At 44.3% G+C, this 17,011-nt stretch overlaps 1 protein-coding gene across 1 annotated transcript in view; it reads right to left on the reverse strand.

Moving 5' to 3' along the window:
• Positions 1–17,011, reverse strand: part of ROR1 (receptor tyrosine kinase like orphan receptor 1) — a 155,687-nt gene that overhangs the window by 24,761 nt on the left and 113,915 nt on the right. The window contains exons 3-4 of the mRNA XM_071749930.1: positions 14,245–14,532; positions 12,817–12,847 (exon numbers count right to left, since the gene is read on the reverse strand). Coding sequence (XP_071606031.1) covers positions 12,817–12,847; positions 14,245–14,532 — 319 coding nt within the window. The remainder of the gene's footprint in view (positions 1–12,816; positions 12,848–14,244; positions 14,533–17,011) is intronic.

The following is a 17,011-nucleotide window of genomic DNA, read 5'->3' on the forward strand; positions in this document are numbered from 1 at the left end:
CGGTGAAACCGTCAATGAGAACAACAAGAAAATGCATTTATTTCTTTATCATGTAAATAAAGTAGCTCCTATTCCAAAAGTAATTTTAAAAGACAGTAAATAGCAGCTATTAAACCCAGATCTTTTAAACACAGGTGGGTCCAGACAGCTTGCACCCAAGAACTGTGCAGGACAAAGTCTCCATGGCATTGACCTAACCCACCGCCCGGCAGCTGGCACTGACACCATGGAAAGACCCTTCCAGGGACTCCCCACCTGCTGGCCTTACACCACCCAAGAGAAAACACTGGAATGGTTGGAACAAAGCCCAAACAGGCAGGAACAGAGCTGGTGACAAATCCCAGGAGCTCACAGGGAAGAGACCTCTCGGGTGCACTTGGGTGAAGTCAAGAGTTGGTTGTACAGAGCAGAGGGTTTGTGGATGTAGCAGCTCATAAAGGCTTTTGATTTGAGGCAGCACCAGCATGTTCAGAAGTTAAAGACAGATAAAATCAACAGAAAGACACATGTACTTTTAATCTTTTTTTTTTTTTTTTTTTCCCCCAAGGATGTGCTCTGGTTAATTCAAACCCACCAGATCTGGAACTCAACATAACTCAGCCTGTGCTGTCCCTGGGATGGACAGGTGGAAGCCTCTTCTAACCTCTAAAAACCTCCACATCTCTAAAGCAGCTGTGAACTTGGAAAGGGGAGCAGCTTGTGAAGTGTTTTTGGTGCTAACTGCTGGCAAAAGAATGTGCCCATTCATCTCAGGCACAATCAGGGAGCTGAGAGAAAATGTATTTATTTAAACTCAATTTACTGACACAACAAATTTGCCTGGACAACTACAGCAGGGTAACATTTCTTTTTTTTTTTTTTTTTTTTTTTCTTGCTGAACACAGATCTTTGTTGGCTCACACATCACTAATAGCATCCAACTAATAGCAGGTGAGATGACAACTCCTTTCCAGCCCCACTAAAGCAGCCACACACAGATTTTCCCTGTTAACAAGATCAATAAACTTGACACATTCCCAAATCAATGATTAACTCCTTTTACAGTAGTTGCAGTCGCCCAAGGTTAGGCCTTTGAAAGGCCAAAGCTGGAGGGCCCTGTGTGGTTTTAATTATCACAATAAATAATCTCACACCTTATAATCTTCCTCCTCACACTCAGTTTTGGGATGAAACAACACAAATTGCAACCAAGTAGGTAACTACACACCAGGTGATGTTATCTTTGTAGGAGAAGTCAATCTGAAGGCTTAACACCCTTCTACAGTAGTGAAAAAGCACCTTGGGTCAATCCAGATTTATTTCCAGTTTTGATGTTTTTACTAGACTGAATAAACACTTGCCCCAAGCCTGAAACCACTGGTTCTCTGGAACCACTGCTTCTCCTCTAGGCTGCGGAAACCCGGAGTAAACTCTGGAGTTGAGCTGGGTGTGATTGACACCTCCTGGCAACAAGGAACCACACTGTTAGCTCAGGGTGAGGATTGTTCCCTCCAGCCTGGAGTGGCCTTTACAGCCCCTGCAGCTCAGGGCTCTGGCTCATGACAAACTCCTGGTGGTGGCCAAGAGCCCATGTGGCTGCCAAGAGTGTTGGGTGGCCCCTTGGAACGAGAGAGCTTCAGGTGGTCTTCACCAGAGATGTTCCACAGGGTCATCTGGGTTGGGAAGGACCTCTGAGGTCATCAAGTCCAATTATTAATGATTAAATGGCCTTTGTTATTGCATTTTCATGCAATTGAAATGCTCACAATTAATAAAATCAGTCATCAAGTGATTAAACACATGCAGTGGAAACACAAGAAAAGTATTTGTATAAGGTAGTGGCTGAGTATCACCCTCATAGATTTCAAGAATATCTGCATCAGGTTAAAAGTAAGAAGAAACAGACCAAGATGTTGATGTATTTTCACTTCTGCTGTACAAAAACATTGCAAAAAAAAAAAAAAAAAAAAAAAAAAAATCACATTATACAACATTGTCAACGGAGCAAAAGATTGGTTTCATTCCATGTACAACAAAAATACTATTAGTACAAAAAAAGAGCCTGTGGAAAACTGTGAAAAACAGCACTTCTGTAACTCATTAAAGTGGTTTCCAAAATGAATCATCTGGGCTACAGAATCCCAGAATCATTTGGATTGGAAAGGAGCTCTGAGAGCATCAAGTCCATCCCAGCCCATGGCACTGAGTGCCACATCCCAGCTCTTCCTAAAAACCTTCAGGGATGGGGAATCCACTCCCTCCCTTTGAGCTTGGGGATGCCTGAACTCATCCTCTCCTGGAGGTGGAAGAACTTGGGCTTCCAAGGACCCACTTCAAGGTGGAAGGACAAAGACCCCATAACCACTGAACCATTTATGGAATCCCAAAGCCTGAAGAGATGTGAGGGGAGGGGTTAAGGAAGAAAAATTTGCATCAATTTTGAGGGACCAGCAAGGGTCCAGCACGTGGCTCCGAGTCCCAGCCCTGGGATGTCTCATCAGGAAAAAACCAAAGGTTGAGTCCATCTGAAGGGGGAGGAGAAGCTTCAGCTGCCCAGGGAAGGGAAGAGGAAGCAGCAGAATCCTCAGAAAACTTTTCATGTGGGTGACAGAGAGACTTGGAGAGGAAAAAAATCCATCAGGCAGTGGCCACAGAGTCTGCCTCCCCTCTGCCAGCCCCCACGCTTTGTTTGCAAGACTCTAATTATGATTATTATTATTATTCCTGGGTTTTGTTCTCCTGCCTGATTCCTACCACGAGCCACCCGAGCTTTCACTGCCCTAATGCTTCAACTCTTTCATCTTAATTCACTTTTCAGCCTGCTGGCAGCCAGCAGAGAAAACAAAAACCTGCTTGAAGTGATGCCCAGAGCTGAGCAATTGCACACCCTTAGGAGCTGAGGAACCTCTGACAGATCCCTCCTTCCTCCTCCTTTTCTTGCTTCAAACTGAAGATAGCAGAAGAGGATTAATCTAAGGAATATCAGCAACTGAAGTGGAAGAAGAACAAAATGAGAAAGGGACTGAGAGTTGCTCACTGAGATTTTAGTCCCTGGTGAAGCAGGGTGTTTTATTACCACCACAGAAGTATCAGAGGCTTTAAATAGTGTTTCCCTTATCACTAAAGGCCTTATGGAATGGGGAATCTCACTGTACCTTGGAGATGACCTCAGGCATTAACTGGCTGCTGCAATCTTTGGCTATTTCTTTATTTCACCCCTTACACCTGAGCAAATCCCATGGCTGTGCAAACTGCCTGGGAGCTCAGCCAAGAGTTGTAAGGACATTCGACCACCCGAAGTTGTAGGGTTTTCAGGAAAACAAGGGCACAAGTTCTTGCTCCATGTGGCAAAAGTTCCATTTTCCCAGTCAGAAAACCAGACTGAGCCCCAGTTTCATTTGCAGCTTTCCCACTCAGTAACACTGACATTTAGACACGATGCTAGGAACTGTTTTACACCCTAAGGACCTTACCCAGGCTGTGCAATTATTTCCCTTCTTTCCTCCTACATTTGAAGACCTTGCCACCCATCTCCCCAGAACTAAAACCTATAAGCAACAGCTCTCAGGAGGCAAGAGCACAAGGGATGTCTTCTCCTCCAGCAGCAAAAGCTTTTGGTGCCTGTTTTATCCCACCCAGGGAAACCAAGGAAGGTGGTTTCCAACCTTCCAGCTTTTTCTTGTGGGTTTTCTTTTACCAACAAACCTCCAAAATACAATAGAAAGCTCAAAAAAAGTGGGAAGAAGCAGCTCTGGCCCTTGAAATATGCTCCTCCTCCCCAAACCATCACAGAATGGTCAGGGTTGGGAGGGACCTAAAGGATCATGAAGAGCCAACCCCAATGGATGGGCAGGGACACCTCCCACTGGAACAATCCCACCTCTGATTTAGCAACTTTTAGATGAAAAGCCAGGGAAGAAGGTGAGGGTGTTGTATATCTCTGCCAATAAACCACCAGATCTCTGCTAGAAACTTCAAGATCCCCCTTGGAGCACCATCAGCTCTAATCCCACGTGAATCAGGCACCCTAAGTCATCACCTTCATTTCATCTTCAAGGACAAGACACCCACTCAGCCAAGTCCTTCCCAAACTACAGCAGCACAAAGCAGCTCTGTTTAGCCAGGACTGAAACCTGACCTTGTCCAGGAAGCTGGAAATTCATTGTTCCTGGAATGTCAGATCTTGCCTCGCAGCCTTCAGGCTCAAAAAAATCCACATGAAGTCATTTAAATGACCCTTTAGAGCTAAATGAGATTTTTAAATTTTTTTCTTAAATTAATATTGTCTTAAGAGAGAAAACATCACCTTCTGAAAAGTGAAATGTTGCACAAAAACACAGTGGTTTGGGCACAATTGCTGCTGCAAACTTTTAGCAGCTCCAGGTGGAATTTTTGCACTCAAAATAACTGTTTATCTGGTGGAATGACCACATGAAATGTGGGAAAATCAGGTTATAGCTCTGCTCTAAGCATCTTCCTCCTCTCCAGTGAGGATCTGCTGGGCCAGGGGCTACTGACTAACAGCCTCAGCTTTATTCAAGCTGGAATAAACCCAAATAATGGAAGGCTCCACATTTTTCATCAAATCCAATCCCTTTTTCCAACCAGTCTTAGCTGCAGCTTTAATAGAGATCTCAGCAGCCCAGGTCCTCTGTCCTGGGGTGGACTGAACTCCAACCCAAACAACTTCTGCCAGGGAATTCAGTGGGAAAAAGGCCTCTGAGTGACACTAAGGATATTTAAGCATTACCAGGAACAATAGTTGGCAGGTCTGATCTATTTGGTTTGACTCACAAAGCTCCTTTTATTATCAGGCTAAGGCAGACACTGATTGCCAACTGCACAGAATAAATATTTTTCAGATTTTTATTCTTATTTTTTGCCTCAGTTAAAGAATATCTCCATAAAGGAGAAACCCTGGAGGCTGCAGGAGATGATCAGGGTAAGTAATGTAATTTTTCAGTCTTCCCTGTTGGTCAGAGTTGCCAAAACAGAAAAAAAAAAACCCAAAAAACAACTTCAAAATGATCCTCACTTTGCTCCTTTTAAACAAATCTGGAAAATGAGCACTGTGTCTGTAACTCAGGGACAAAATGTACAGGATTTTGAGGATTTTTAAAGTGTTGGTATAAATACTGCCAATTGAGGTCACCAATTAAAGAGAGGAAAATCTGTCTGCACTTCATGTATCGAACTCCCTGGGTTCCTCCGTGGAACCTGAAATGTTCCCACATCCAGAGTTTAAAAAAAATGACACTGAGGTGTCTGAGCTGAGTGATGGCATCAATTCACCTTGCAGGGTTATTCCCAGCATTTATCAAAATGCTAAAAAGCAGCTAAATAGAAAAAAAGGCTCAAGACCTGATTTTTCCCAAAACACTGAAAGTTGAGGGCGTCCTCACTAAGTAAATCTTCCCTATTTACTCTTCTCTTCCATGAACCACACAGCCTCTGCCTCTCTTCTGACCTTCTCAGGCAGGAGATACAATGGATAAAATGCAGGATAAAATGCACTATCCATATCCTTTCTTTTCTTGGATGCACTGTAGGAAAGAGCACAGGGATTTGCAGTTCTCCAGGAAGGATGGAGATGGGATGGGATGTCTTGCTCCAAACCCTTCCTCAGGATTACTGAGCATCCAACTGGCTCTACTGAAACCTTGTAGAAATAAAGGTTCAACTACTCTTTAACTACTACCTGTAGCATTCCACAAAGGCCATTTCCATACCCAAATACAGGGAATATGTGGTTGCTAGGGCTGAGCCTGGGCAGAAGGAAAACCAACCCAGTCCTAAGAGCACATTGTCTTTGCCTTTGTAGGCCAAAAAAGCTTTAGGGAACTCTGGCTCCCCATGTCCAAGGCATAATGAACTTCACTCATTTTTCCCTCCCCACTTAAAAAAAAAATAATATTGACAGGAGGGTGATTCAGCTGTTTTCACCATCTCCCTGCTGGGCCATGCTTTGCCTTCCTGGGGCACAAAGACAGAAGGGCTCCAGGCAGGTAAGGGTGGAACATTCAGCTAAAATTGCTGAAAATGTTCATCACCTGCCTTTCAGTACTAAAAAGCACCTTCTAAGGTCAATCTTTCTCCAAACTATAGGTAGACAACTCCCATCATACCAAAACACCAGTAACCCACTGGGTTGGTGAGAGCTGGGGTGAGTGGTTTGGGGCAAAGCACTGGGATTTTGGGGGCATTGCTCACACAAAAAGCAGTGGATGATGCATGGCTGCAGAAGAGAGGTTCTGGCCTGGGTTTTCTCAACTCTTTTATTTCTTTACAGGCTCTACATGCAATAAACAGCATCAGCAAAGCAGCCCAAGGTGACCAACCCAGCCAAGGGGACCATGGGGATTTCAGCTGCATCTGACCCAGCACAAAGAGCTGGAGTTAAGGCAGCTGAAACTCACCTTTAATCTTCCTCCAGCTCAGTTTCCTGGGCATGGACTGGGAGATAAGAGGAGGAAAAGAGGCAAAGGATCCTGGGATTCTCAGATAATGTGTATATTTAGCTATGTAAGTACCCTGAGACAGATAAAAAGCACTGTAATACACCACCTACAACCAAACCATTTACTACAAGACACAAACACAGCTTCCTGAATGCTGAAAATCCAGAGATTTTCATTTCTTTTGGCTTTTGTCTTGCTGAGGAAAGCCCAAGAGCAACCCCCTCCTCAGCCTCAGCAGTCACCCTCCTGCCCTGGGATGCTCCAGGAATGTTCCCAAGCAAATCCCATCAGAATTACCAGTACAAAGGAAAAGGTGAGCCAGGAGATAAGTGCACACCAGATCAAAGAGCCAGCCAAGAGGACAAGTCCAGCTTTCCCTGGAAACATTTCATCTCCATGAGCAGCAGATAACCTGACTCCCAGGCCCTGGTAAAACCCAGGGAGTTTTATTTTCCTTTGAATGAAGTCATGCAACAGAACACAACGTGGTTTCTGTCAGCATCAGCCACTCAGAGACTTCATCTTCATACTGCCTGAGTTTTTATTTCCATTTTTTTTTTTTTTTTTTTTTGCACAAATATATTTACCTTGGCCCCCACACAGAATCTCCCACTTCAGGTTTGAGCTTTCCATCCTCCCTGCTGGATGCAGCAGCTATTGCCTCACTCCACAGCCAGCCTATAAAAGATCCTGAGCCAAAACTCTTGGGATTTGCCTTCAATCCTCATTCAACATTCCCACCATCACCAGGCAACAAGGAAGGGGTTTCTACAACAGCAAGAAAATGTCTTACAGGACTGGAAATCCATCCACCTCCTTCCCCAGGACCCTGGGGTGCTGGGTGCCATGGGAAGGCAGAAGCAGCAGGGAGCTTGGGCTCAGGATGCTTTCCCAGGACTCCAGTTTCTTTATTGGCATTTTTATTCCTCTGAAGCTGAGGGGAAAGTCTCTTTCTCTCTCTCTCTGTGACTTTTGGAAATCCAAAATCAAATACATAGCTTGGCCAAGCCTCACCTGGATGCTGGCCAGTGCTTGTGTGTTTTCTCATTGAAGGGTTTTCTCCAGCCACACAGAGCCACTGTACAAAAGATCTGTTTTACTAAAAAACCCAGATGTGTTCAACATTAAAAAAAAAAAAAAAAAAAGAATCTTAGTCACTGGAGAAAAAAAAAAAAAAAAAAAAAAAAAGGATGAGAGAACCCTGTGGGGGGTTTGTGGTTTCACAAGCCTTGCAAGCTTGTTCTGAGAATCCCAAACCCCATTTGGATTTGATGAATCAAATGCCCCTTAAAATCACAGCCCTCTCCTCTCTGCCTCCTCTCCTCCTTCCCAGTGGTTGCATAAAGCACAAACCACCACCATATTTAGGTTATCTCTGTACAGAAAGCTCTGTTAAGAATAAAAGGAGTGTTCTAGAGCAATCCTGACACCAGGACTGAACATCCCCCCTTAGGGAGGTGCCAGCCCATGCCAGACTCATCCATTCTGATTTCCAACCACACCACTGCCCCTCTGCCACACAGGAACCACTACTCATCCAAGAACAGGAATATTTTGATTTTTTTTCCTCTAAAACCTAAGCCACCACGTCTTGTGAACATACAGAACACTTCCAAGAGGTGCCAAGCTCTTCTTCCCATGTTTCAGCTCTAATAAAGTCCCAAGGCTGAGTCCTTGAGTGAAATCCTTCACCTGCAGGTGAAACCTTTTTGAAACTTCCTCACACCACAATAAATTCATTTTGTTCTGCTCTGAGACAGAACACACAGAGGGTTTTTGCCTGACCTCTTCCCACTGGCCTACACTCCAGCAAGGGTTGCCAAGGTCATTTGTAGACTCAGCTGTAGAAAAAAGCAGTTTTGAGGTCTGTCCCACTGTGGCAGCTCTTGAACAGGATGCAAGGGTGCTTCCTTCTTTGATTTCAGTGCCCAGGACTTCTCCTGGAACAAGTGAAGTTCAGGGCAAGTGTGGAAACAACAGAGAATGAGAAAAAAGATCAATAATAATAATAATAATGGAAAAGACTGGGCACACAGCTGTTTTCCAGGCCAAAGGATCTCTTTCGTTGTATTAAATTCTCTCATCTCCAGGATTTTGCTGTGCTTTGACCTCAGCCTTTTCTCATTTCAATCTCTGCAGCAATCAGAAGAGACCTGAGGTTAACACAGACACTTCTGCCTTCTTTAGAGGACAAAACCTTGCCACAAATGGTGGCTAAAATGTCAGTTTCAAAGTAATGGGAACTTCAAAGATAGTGTCAAAGTTATGATCTTTCAGGAAAACTCCTTTCAGGAAATTTTTAGAATCAATGGCTATGGCCAAGTAGATACAAAATCACAGAATAATGGGAGTTGGAAGGGACCCACCAGGACCACCAGGTCCAACTTCCAAGAATTGGTTCCCCAGGAATCACCCCATGTCCCTGAGAGCATCATCCCAACACTGAAGGGACTCAGGCAGGTTTGGAGCTAGGACCATTCCCTGGGGACCTTTTTCAGTGCTCAACCACCCTCTGGGTGGAAAACCCCTTTTTCTGATTTCTAACCTACCCCTCCCCTGCTTCACCTTTTTTGCCATTTCCCCAAGCCCTGTCCTTGGCCACAGGAGTGAAAAAAATCAGTGCCTGCCCCAGCTTTTCTATATTTTTGGGTGTACAAGAGATGTTCCCACAGAGAACCATGCTGGGAAAGAGTTAACCAGGAAAATAATGCCTTTGATTTTCCTCTGCCACTCAAATCATTAAACTGGAGTTTTCCTGGGCAAATTCCACGGGGAAAAAAACAACCAAATAAAAAAAGAAGCAAAATCAAGGGATGGTGGCCTTTGCCATCAGTAGGGTCTGACTTATCTGCCAGAAGAGGCCTCCCCCCAGACTCCTGCCTGCTGGAGGTGCCCTTGACACCATCCACTTTAGGGAAAATATTCCAGCAGCTGCCCCCTTCCTGGGCACAAACCCACAGGAGGGAGGTGTTGATGCTCACCCCACAGATGCTGTAGCTGGCCCTGTATCTCTAACACCCTCTGGCAGCAGGCAAGATAAAATAATAATTTATTTATCAAGCAGGAGCGTGGGGTTGTTTGGTTTTGGTTTTTTTTTTTTATGGTCTCCTGTTGTTTTTAAAAACAAAAGCATCTTCAAGCTAGGTCAGAGCTGCAGAGCATTCATGGAATGCAAGTCCCTGGCCTGGCAGATAAAGGATTTCAAGCTGCCCTGTGCCAAAGGCAGGAGAGTTAAAGGAAGGATGGTTGGGTCAGTCAGGGCTTTGTGCTGCAGCCATTCCCTGGGTTCTTGATTTCCTTAAGGCTGGCACTGGTTCTGCTGGAGCTTCACTTGCTTCACACTGGTTTGCAAACCAGATTTTTAGCTCTAGCCAACTACATCCATGCTTAGGGCAAGCAGAAAGCAGAAGGATTTCACACACACACATGAATTATTATTTTATCTACCATGGCCTGTCTTCTTTTTCCATTTCACCTTCCCATTTTGAAGCCCATCTACTTTTCTGCCCTCACATCAGGGCAGAGCTCAGCTCCTAGAAATCACAGGGAGAAAAAGTGATGAGCAGATGGATTTTAAATTTTTTTTTTTAAAAAAAAACAACCAACGTGACCCTCAAATTAAAACCTTAAATGATCAGAACCTTCCACTCGTGGCAGGTTGATAAAGAACAACACATGGGGAAAGCAAGCCTGCTCAGCAGGGCTTTTGCTCATGGCCTTATCAGAGGGGAAGAAGCCCATGCTGATAAGGCAGGAACACTGCCCAAGCACGAGTTTGCATTTCCATGACATCCTTCAAAGTGCTTCTATATTTAACCTGTGTTTAACCCCAGTGAAACACTGGGCATCTCTCTGAGGATGTCCCCAGGGATGCTTTTGGGGGAAGCAAAATCAGCTGAAGCCCCAAAACTCCAGCCAGGTCAACCAAATCTCTGGGACCAGTAGCCTAAGCTTTGAGAAAAAGGGGAAAAAAAAAAAAAAGGAAAGAATGTAGTAAAATGGCATCTGTGAAACAAGGCAATGATCTGAGGGCTGATGCATTTGGAGGGTGTCACAGAGAGCAGGCTCCAATTTCTCTTGGTATTTGAAGAAATTTGCAATCAAAATCCCAGGAAAAGGAGGCATTAATCTCCAGAACAACTCAAATAAATCTGCTTTTCAGAAAGAAAATTCAGCAGAGCTGCACACAACTCTGTTCCCCTGTGCTGAGGAGCACTGCTGCCTTGAACCACTGCTCTTTCAAATGTTTTTTTGTGGTGCTCACCTATGCAATGTGGGATTGCTTCTACCACAGGCACTTCCACCAAATTTTCATTCATTTCAGAGCCAGGAATTTATTTGCCAGTTTGTATGGGGAGAAGGCAAAGCCTGGGTAGGCTCCACAATACTGAAAGTACAGTACTGCAAGGAGCAGATTCTGAGGCACAAACAATGTACAATGACCCTTTTTTTTTTTTTTAAAAACTCTAATTTAGTACAAATTCCAAGCTTATAATTTCTTTGTCATAAACTCCTTTCTGATTTTCTTATTTCATAGATTAAATGTGGCTGGCATCTAGAGGAACATCCATGTTCTCCAGGCAGTAAATCAGAATAAATCAGAGATCCCTCTGCAAAATGTTCTGGATCTGTTTCTCCCTAATTTTTAGCACAATCTGACCCCTCCTCCCAAGAGCCCACAACCTTCAGGATAATGAAATCTGATTAAACATTGGGTTTGGGTACAAAGTTATAAGGCACAATTATGAAATCAAGCATTAAAGAGGAAATCTCACTTGATTTGCACACTCTGGGCTTGTACCTGTGGATGCCAATGGGCAGCAAAGGCTGAAAACACAACAAAAATCTTGGATTAAATAAATTTAAACCAAATTTAATGCGTGATGTGATGTGTACAGAAAACAGTGACTGTTCCCTGGATATTTGGGCTTTGAGCACAGAGTAAGACAGAGCCATGGTAAGGTAGAAGGAGGTGTCCCTGCCCATGCAGAGGGGTTGGCACCAGATGATCTTTAGGGTCAAGATCTTTCAACCCAAAGCATTCCAGGATTCTCTGAAGGGTCCTTAGCTCAGGTGGAGTCTCACACTCCTGGGCTCCTGCACTCTTGACACCAACTTGGAAACCTCACCCTGTGGGTTTCTGACCACCAAGGACATGTTGCTTAACCTTAGGAATTTCAGAAACCCCCAGCCAGGTGGAAGCAGACACAAGAGACACATCTCAGCTCATTAATTAAGCCTCCAAACTGCTGAAGAGCAGCCCAGCCCCATGAAACCTTCCCCCCCAGAACACTGCAATCACAATTAGGAGCCTGAGGCCAAGCAAGGAGCTCCCCTTCAAACCAAACTCATCCACTTCATGCCAGGTGCCTTCAAAAAACAAGAGAAAACCACATTTTATGATGTTCCATTAGAGGGCATCCTAGGATGTCCTTTTGTGGTCAGAGGCTTCCCCTAATTCATACCTTCTGGGGTACCTTGTGAACCATCTTCTCCAAGGACCCTCAGGGAGATTCACACCTCCTTTTGCATCCTTTGTAATTGTATTAATAGGTTCATTTTAGGTTCTAATGGGTACTGAATTCCTTTCTTAATGATCCCTCAGCAGGAGAGATGGGTTTTGTGTCCTGTGCCATCCATGTGAGATGTGAAGGAGCTGGACACAGCCTCACAAAATGGATTTCAGACTTCACAACACCTGAAGATAACACTTGGAAACAATAAAGGACTCCAAAGGTGAGCAAGCTTGATCAGGTATGTTCAAACCAGAGGAGAAGAGAAATGTTATGTCCCTCAAAAGTGACCAAAGACAGAAGCTCCACTGCCAAAACCCAACACAGAAACTGCTGAGACTCAGCAGGAGCAGAACCTGAGCTCCAGGGAGCTCTCATAAAACCAGACACTGCTCCCACCCAGGCATTCAGCCTTAAAAAACACTTTTTAAAGACAGTTTACTAATGGATAGATAGGTACAAACACAGCTCAGAACCAGCAGTCCCCATAAAATCAGCAAGAAGCCCCGAAGTAGTAAAATCCAGTTATAATGACAAATATTTTCCAGATTGGGCTTTGACATGTAGGAAGCTCAGTTCCTCCTCATACCTGTCAGCTGTAGGTACACTGAAACCAATTCAAAGCCCTGAAGGCACCAAAGGATCTAAAAGCAATAATATTGGAAATTAAGAAGTCCAGAGCAAGAAATGGGACTTGACACGATAACATGGAAATACATCCTGGAGACAGATAATGCAGTTACAATAAATTCCCATGCTTCGAGTGGAACCTAAAAGTGCTCCTGTCACCCCAAATGAAAAATGAACTTCTGACTGCTGAAAACTGAAGATTAATGAACCAACATGAGAGACACAGAACAACTTACGAGGATCCTGGGCTGGCGGTTGGCGGGGGACCTGGAAAAGTGACAGAAGAAAAACATCCTGATGAGTTATGGGGAGGTAGCAAGCAGGAAGCTTTCAGAAACCTTTTAAAAGATAAAAGCACCAGCCTGTCATGTTGGATGTGGTTTCTGTAGTTTAACAGATGAGATGCTGTTTCCCAAAGTCAAAGCTGCCTCCTGGAGCTCCAGCTCTGGAGCAAACCACCCTTGCTGGGGACAACAAAGGGTTGAGGTCCTGCATGTCAACTGCAGCCATCACAGAAAAGGGTCCAGCAAACCAAAAGCATCTTGTAACTATTAACTGGGAGAAAAGAGCATCATTGCCCTCTGCCCATCTTCATTATTGGTCAGGGAATTCATCCTGACTCGTTGATCAAATTTGTTGTGACCTCAGAGGGGTTTGGCTGAGAGGGTTTGGTTGCTGCTGCCCTCTGTATTTTGGCAACTACTGGAAGGGTTGAGTGGGCTGGAGAGAGTGTTCATTCTACTCTGTATTTGCTCTAAAAACTGAATTCTGAGGGCAAATGTTAGACTCATGTAATCATCATGGTTGGAAAGGACCTTCAAGATCACCGAGTCCAACCACCAGCCCTACACCACCTTAACCACTAAACCTCCCAGTAGAGAGGTGAGATTGCTCCAGGTAGAAAAAAACAACCCCAAACCTCAGTGTTTTCTGCAGGAGCAGCTATTTAACTACCACTGCTCAGATAAAAATCTCCTAGGTTTCAGATACAGGCCAAAGGACAACAACTGCCTTAGGAGAGAACATCTAATAATTAATTTATCATCATTTCAAAAACGTGGGAGATTAATGAAAAAAGAAAAAACTCCTAATACACATCATTCACTGTGTGCTATTTATCCATTTCCTAAGAGGATTAACAACTGGGATGCTGTGCAAACATCCTCATCTCCTGAACGTGGAGGTGGAGGAGAAGTCACACAAAACCTGCTTTTTGTTTGGAATCTTCTCAGTCATAAAATCAGCCCTGAAGGCAATTATCTCAATATAAACTTTGAAGAAAAAGTGCTTATCTGACCTGACAGGTGTGTGTGGCTCTCACCACCATGCCTCCAGTCTATGCCACAAGCTGAAATATCTCACTTGAGACAGAGGAGCTCACTCAGGCACGTGGAATAAATTAATTTTAATTGCCTGGTGTGCATATTAACAAAAACTGCTGCTCAGTGACTGCTGGGTTTCAGTTTTAGAGAGCAAAAGCCACCTTTAGAGCTGGCAACATGAGCATCTCACCCAAGCAAACAGCAAAAACACCCCCAGAACCAGGCAGGAGCAGCAGCCACCGGATGCGTTCGTTATCAGCGGATAAACGCACCCTTCAACAGGAGCCTAAGTAACAGCTGGAAACCTGGGAAAAGCCTGAAAAAACCCCACCCCAAACTTACCAAATTTGACAAACAGCACCCCAGTGGTAGAAACAGTCTTCCTGCCATTAGTAGCCACACACTGGAAGTAGCCAGTGTCTGTAGTATCCAGGTTGCGGATGCGGAGCCGAGAGCCGTAGCTGGTGGCTCGGAAGGAAATTCTCCGGGGTTCCTGGACAACTGGAGCATCATTTTTCAGCCAACGGACTGTGGGAGGAGGATTCCCAGAGACTTTGCAGTGCAGCTCTGCTGTCTGGCCCAAGGTGGTGGTGATGTTGTTCATCGGTTCGTCAAGAGTCAAGAAGTAATCTGGTGAGTAAAAAAAAAGAGGGAAAAGTTGGTGGGCAAAGAATTCCAGCTCAGGAAATGGTGTTTTTAAGAAAGCTCCTGGTTGTCTTGGAAAAGGAAAGAAAAGGAGTGGCCAGCAGGTTAAGTAGAGAATGATCAGATTTGTTAATGGAGGGTTCAAGGCCAGCAATAGGTCCCACAGGGTTTTGCATGGTAATAAAGGGAAGAAATTTTGGCATTTCCTTTGTATTTCTTGAAAACTTCTCTTCCTTCAAAGCCAGAGAACAAGCTGGGTTTGGTATGGGGAGCAGAACACGTGGGATTTCATCTCTGTCTTGCAGGTTCAAATCTAACCATGGCCATTTCTTCACCATGTAAAGAAAGCAAGGAAAACTTGGCTGTGCTCCAGGGTTCTCAGGTACCTCTACTGTTAACCCAGCAAAAAAAAAAAAAAAAGAAATTATGAGTATGTATGGGAAAAAAATCTCCATCTTAGGCAACTAATGCCTACTTAACTTGCTTAATTATTTACTTCAATGTCTTCAGTAGCTACTCCCTCCATTGTGTTCTGAGTGCATCCCTATCTCACTCCTTTGGATTTAACCTGTTCAGCATGTAAGCTCTTACTCTCTGTTTACACAGCACTTTCTACAGGGCCTCCCTCTTCTCACTTGGGTCCCCAGGAGCCACAAGGAGAAACAATTAGCACAAAGGAAGTGGCCACAAGTATTTCTTTCACTGCTGGAGCAGCCTTGTCATGTGCAGGTTGTGACACTGTGCTAAAAAAAAAGAAGCAAAACCCAAAAAACCGATTTTTACCTCTGTGTATGGGGTAAATCTTGGTGGAGATGGACAGTGGGGTGTGAAGTACCTCCCTGAAGCTGTCAGATGGGGCTTTTTTCAGCTCTGCAGAATCCTTTCTGCACGCTGCCTGAAAACATTGCTGATTTTTTATCTTAACAACCTCAGTGGGAAAGCAGGATCTGAACCAGCTCACGTGGGCTTGGGTTCCCTCCACAATCTGGGTTTAATAAACCCCCACTAATAGCAGGGAACTGGAGAACCACAGCTCGTTAGCCAATGTAACATTTCTACACCACAGTCATTTATTTCCAGCCTGATAATATTTCAAAGCCTGGGTCAGACATCCAGAGTCCAAAGGCAAAGAGTGGCCTCAGCCCTACAATGGTCTCTGCTGACAAACACCACAGTAAACAGAATATTTTAAGGCTCCTATGGCACAGAGGAGAAGCAAATAAAGGAGGAAGGATGGAAGGGAAGTTTCCAAAGGCTGGAGGAGGATTTTAAAGCATCATCAGGAACAGCAAGTCTGGGAAAAAGTGTGGCTTTAATACAAGAGCTGCTTCTCCAGAGGTACAAACAGAAATAGCATCAGCATCCAAAGCTCCTGGCTCTCCCCTAAGTGTTCTCCATCCTCCTCCACAATCTATTACAGAAAGACTAAAACAAAACACATCTGCTGAATTCAGCTGAGTCCTCAAAGACATAAACTTTGCATCCAAACCATAAATCAGATGGAGCAGATCACCTGAGATTGAAACAAGGCAGGTTTCAAGCCACTGGAAGCTTCCTAAGATGTTTCTCATAGATAAAGCAGGTTTGGAATTGAAAATGAGCTGAAGGGCTGAAAGAGCTTCCAAAAAAAGCTTGGACTGTTACTAGGGCATACAAAAAAATGAGCATCCCTGCTCTGTCAGGCACAGAAACCATCCTTAGAGGCCAAAGAGGAAATTAATTTTATTTGTAATACCTCCATCTCTCACCTACCAAAGCTCCTGCCACCACCCTCTCCCTTTAATAACAATTATGCAAAGAACATATAAAACAGTTCCTCTCTGCAACCAGGTTTCTGTCCAGCTCATCCCCCCCCCCCAACAGCCACCCTGGTGCCATCAGCATTAACATCTCCTCCTCCTGGGACCAAAGGCCAAGAAAAAGAGGTGGAAATCTTCTTCTTGTGCTTTCAGGAGGAGGCAAATAAAATAAAAAAAACTGAAATGGGGATGAACCTACAGGTTCCAGCCATGTTCCTACAGCACACCACGTTCCAGGTGACAGCTTTCCTAACGCCAGGGAACTCTCCAGATGCACAAAGTTGACTCCTTTTGACCTAAAGAATAATTTCTTAGAAAAAACCATGGTTCTTCTGTACAAAGAAATTGTTGAATTTCTGAGATTTCAGCCGCCTGGTGGCAGCGGGCAGTGGAAAATCTGAGTTTTTCACCCTGGCTCCAAGCAGTCTTGGGTGAATCACTTTAAGTTGGGATTTTTTTTTCAGAAGAGCCAAAGGGAAGTAGACACCCAAAGCCAATCAAAGCTCACGTGGGATTTGTGAGACTAAGTCCTTTCAAAAAACAGCCCTAAACCTTTTGGCTCGATGCTCTCCAGCTCTAAAGTGAGGATAATAATCCCTCTGACATCATGGGGACATTAATGAGATAATGCTCATAAAGCACTTTGAAGGTGAAAAGTGCTATGC

This window comes from Heliangelus exortis, chromosome 8 (genome assembly GCF_036169615.1).
Source record: "Heliangelus exortis chromosome 8, bHelExo1.hap1, whole genome shotgun sequence".
Classification (NCBI taxonomy): Eukaryota; Metazoa; Chordata; class Aves; order Apodiformes; family Trochilidae; genus Heliangelus; species Heliangelus exortis.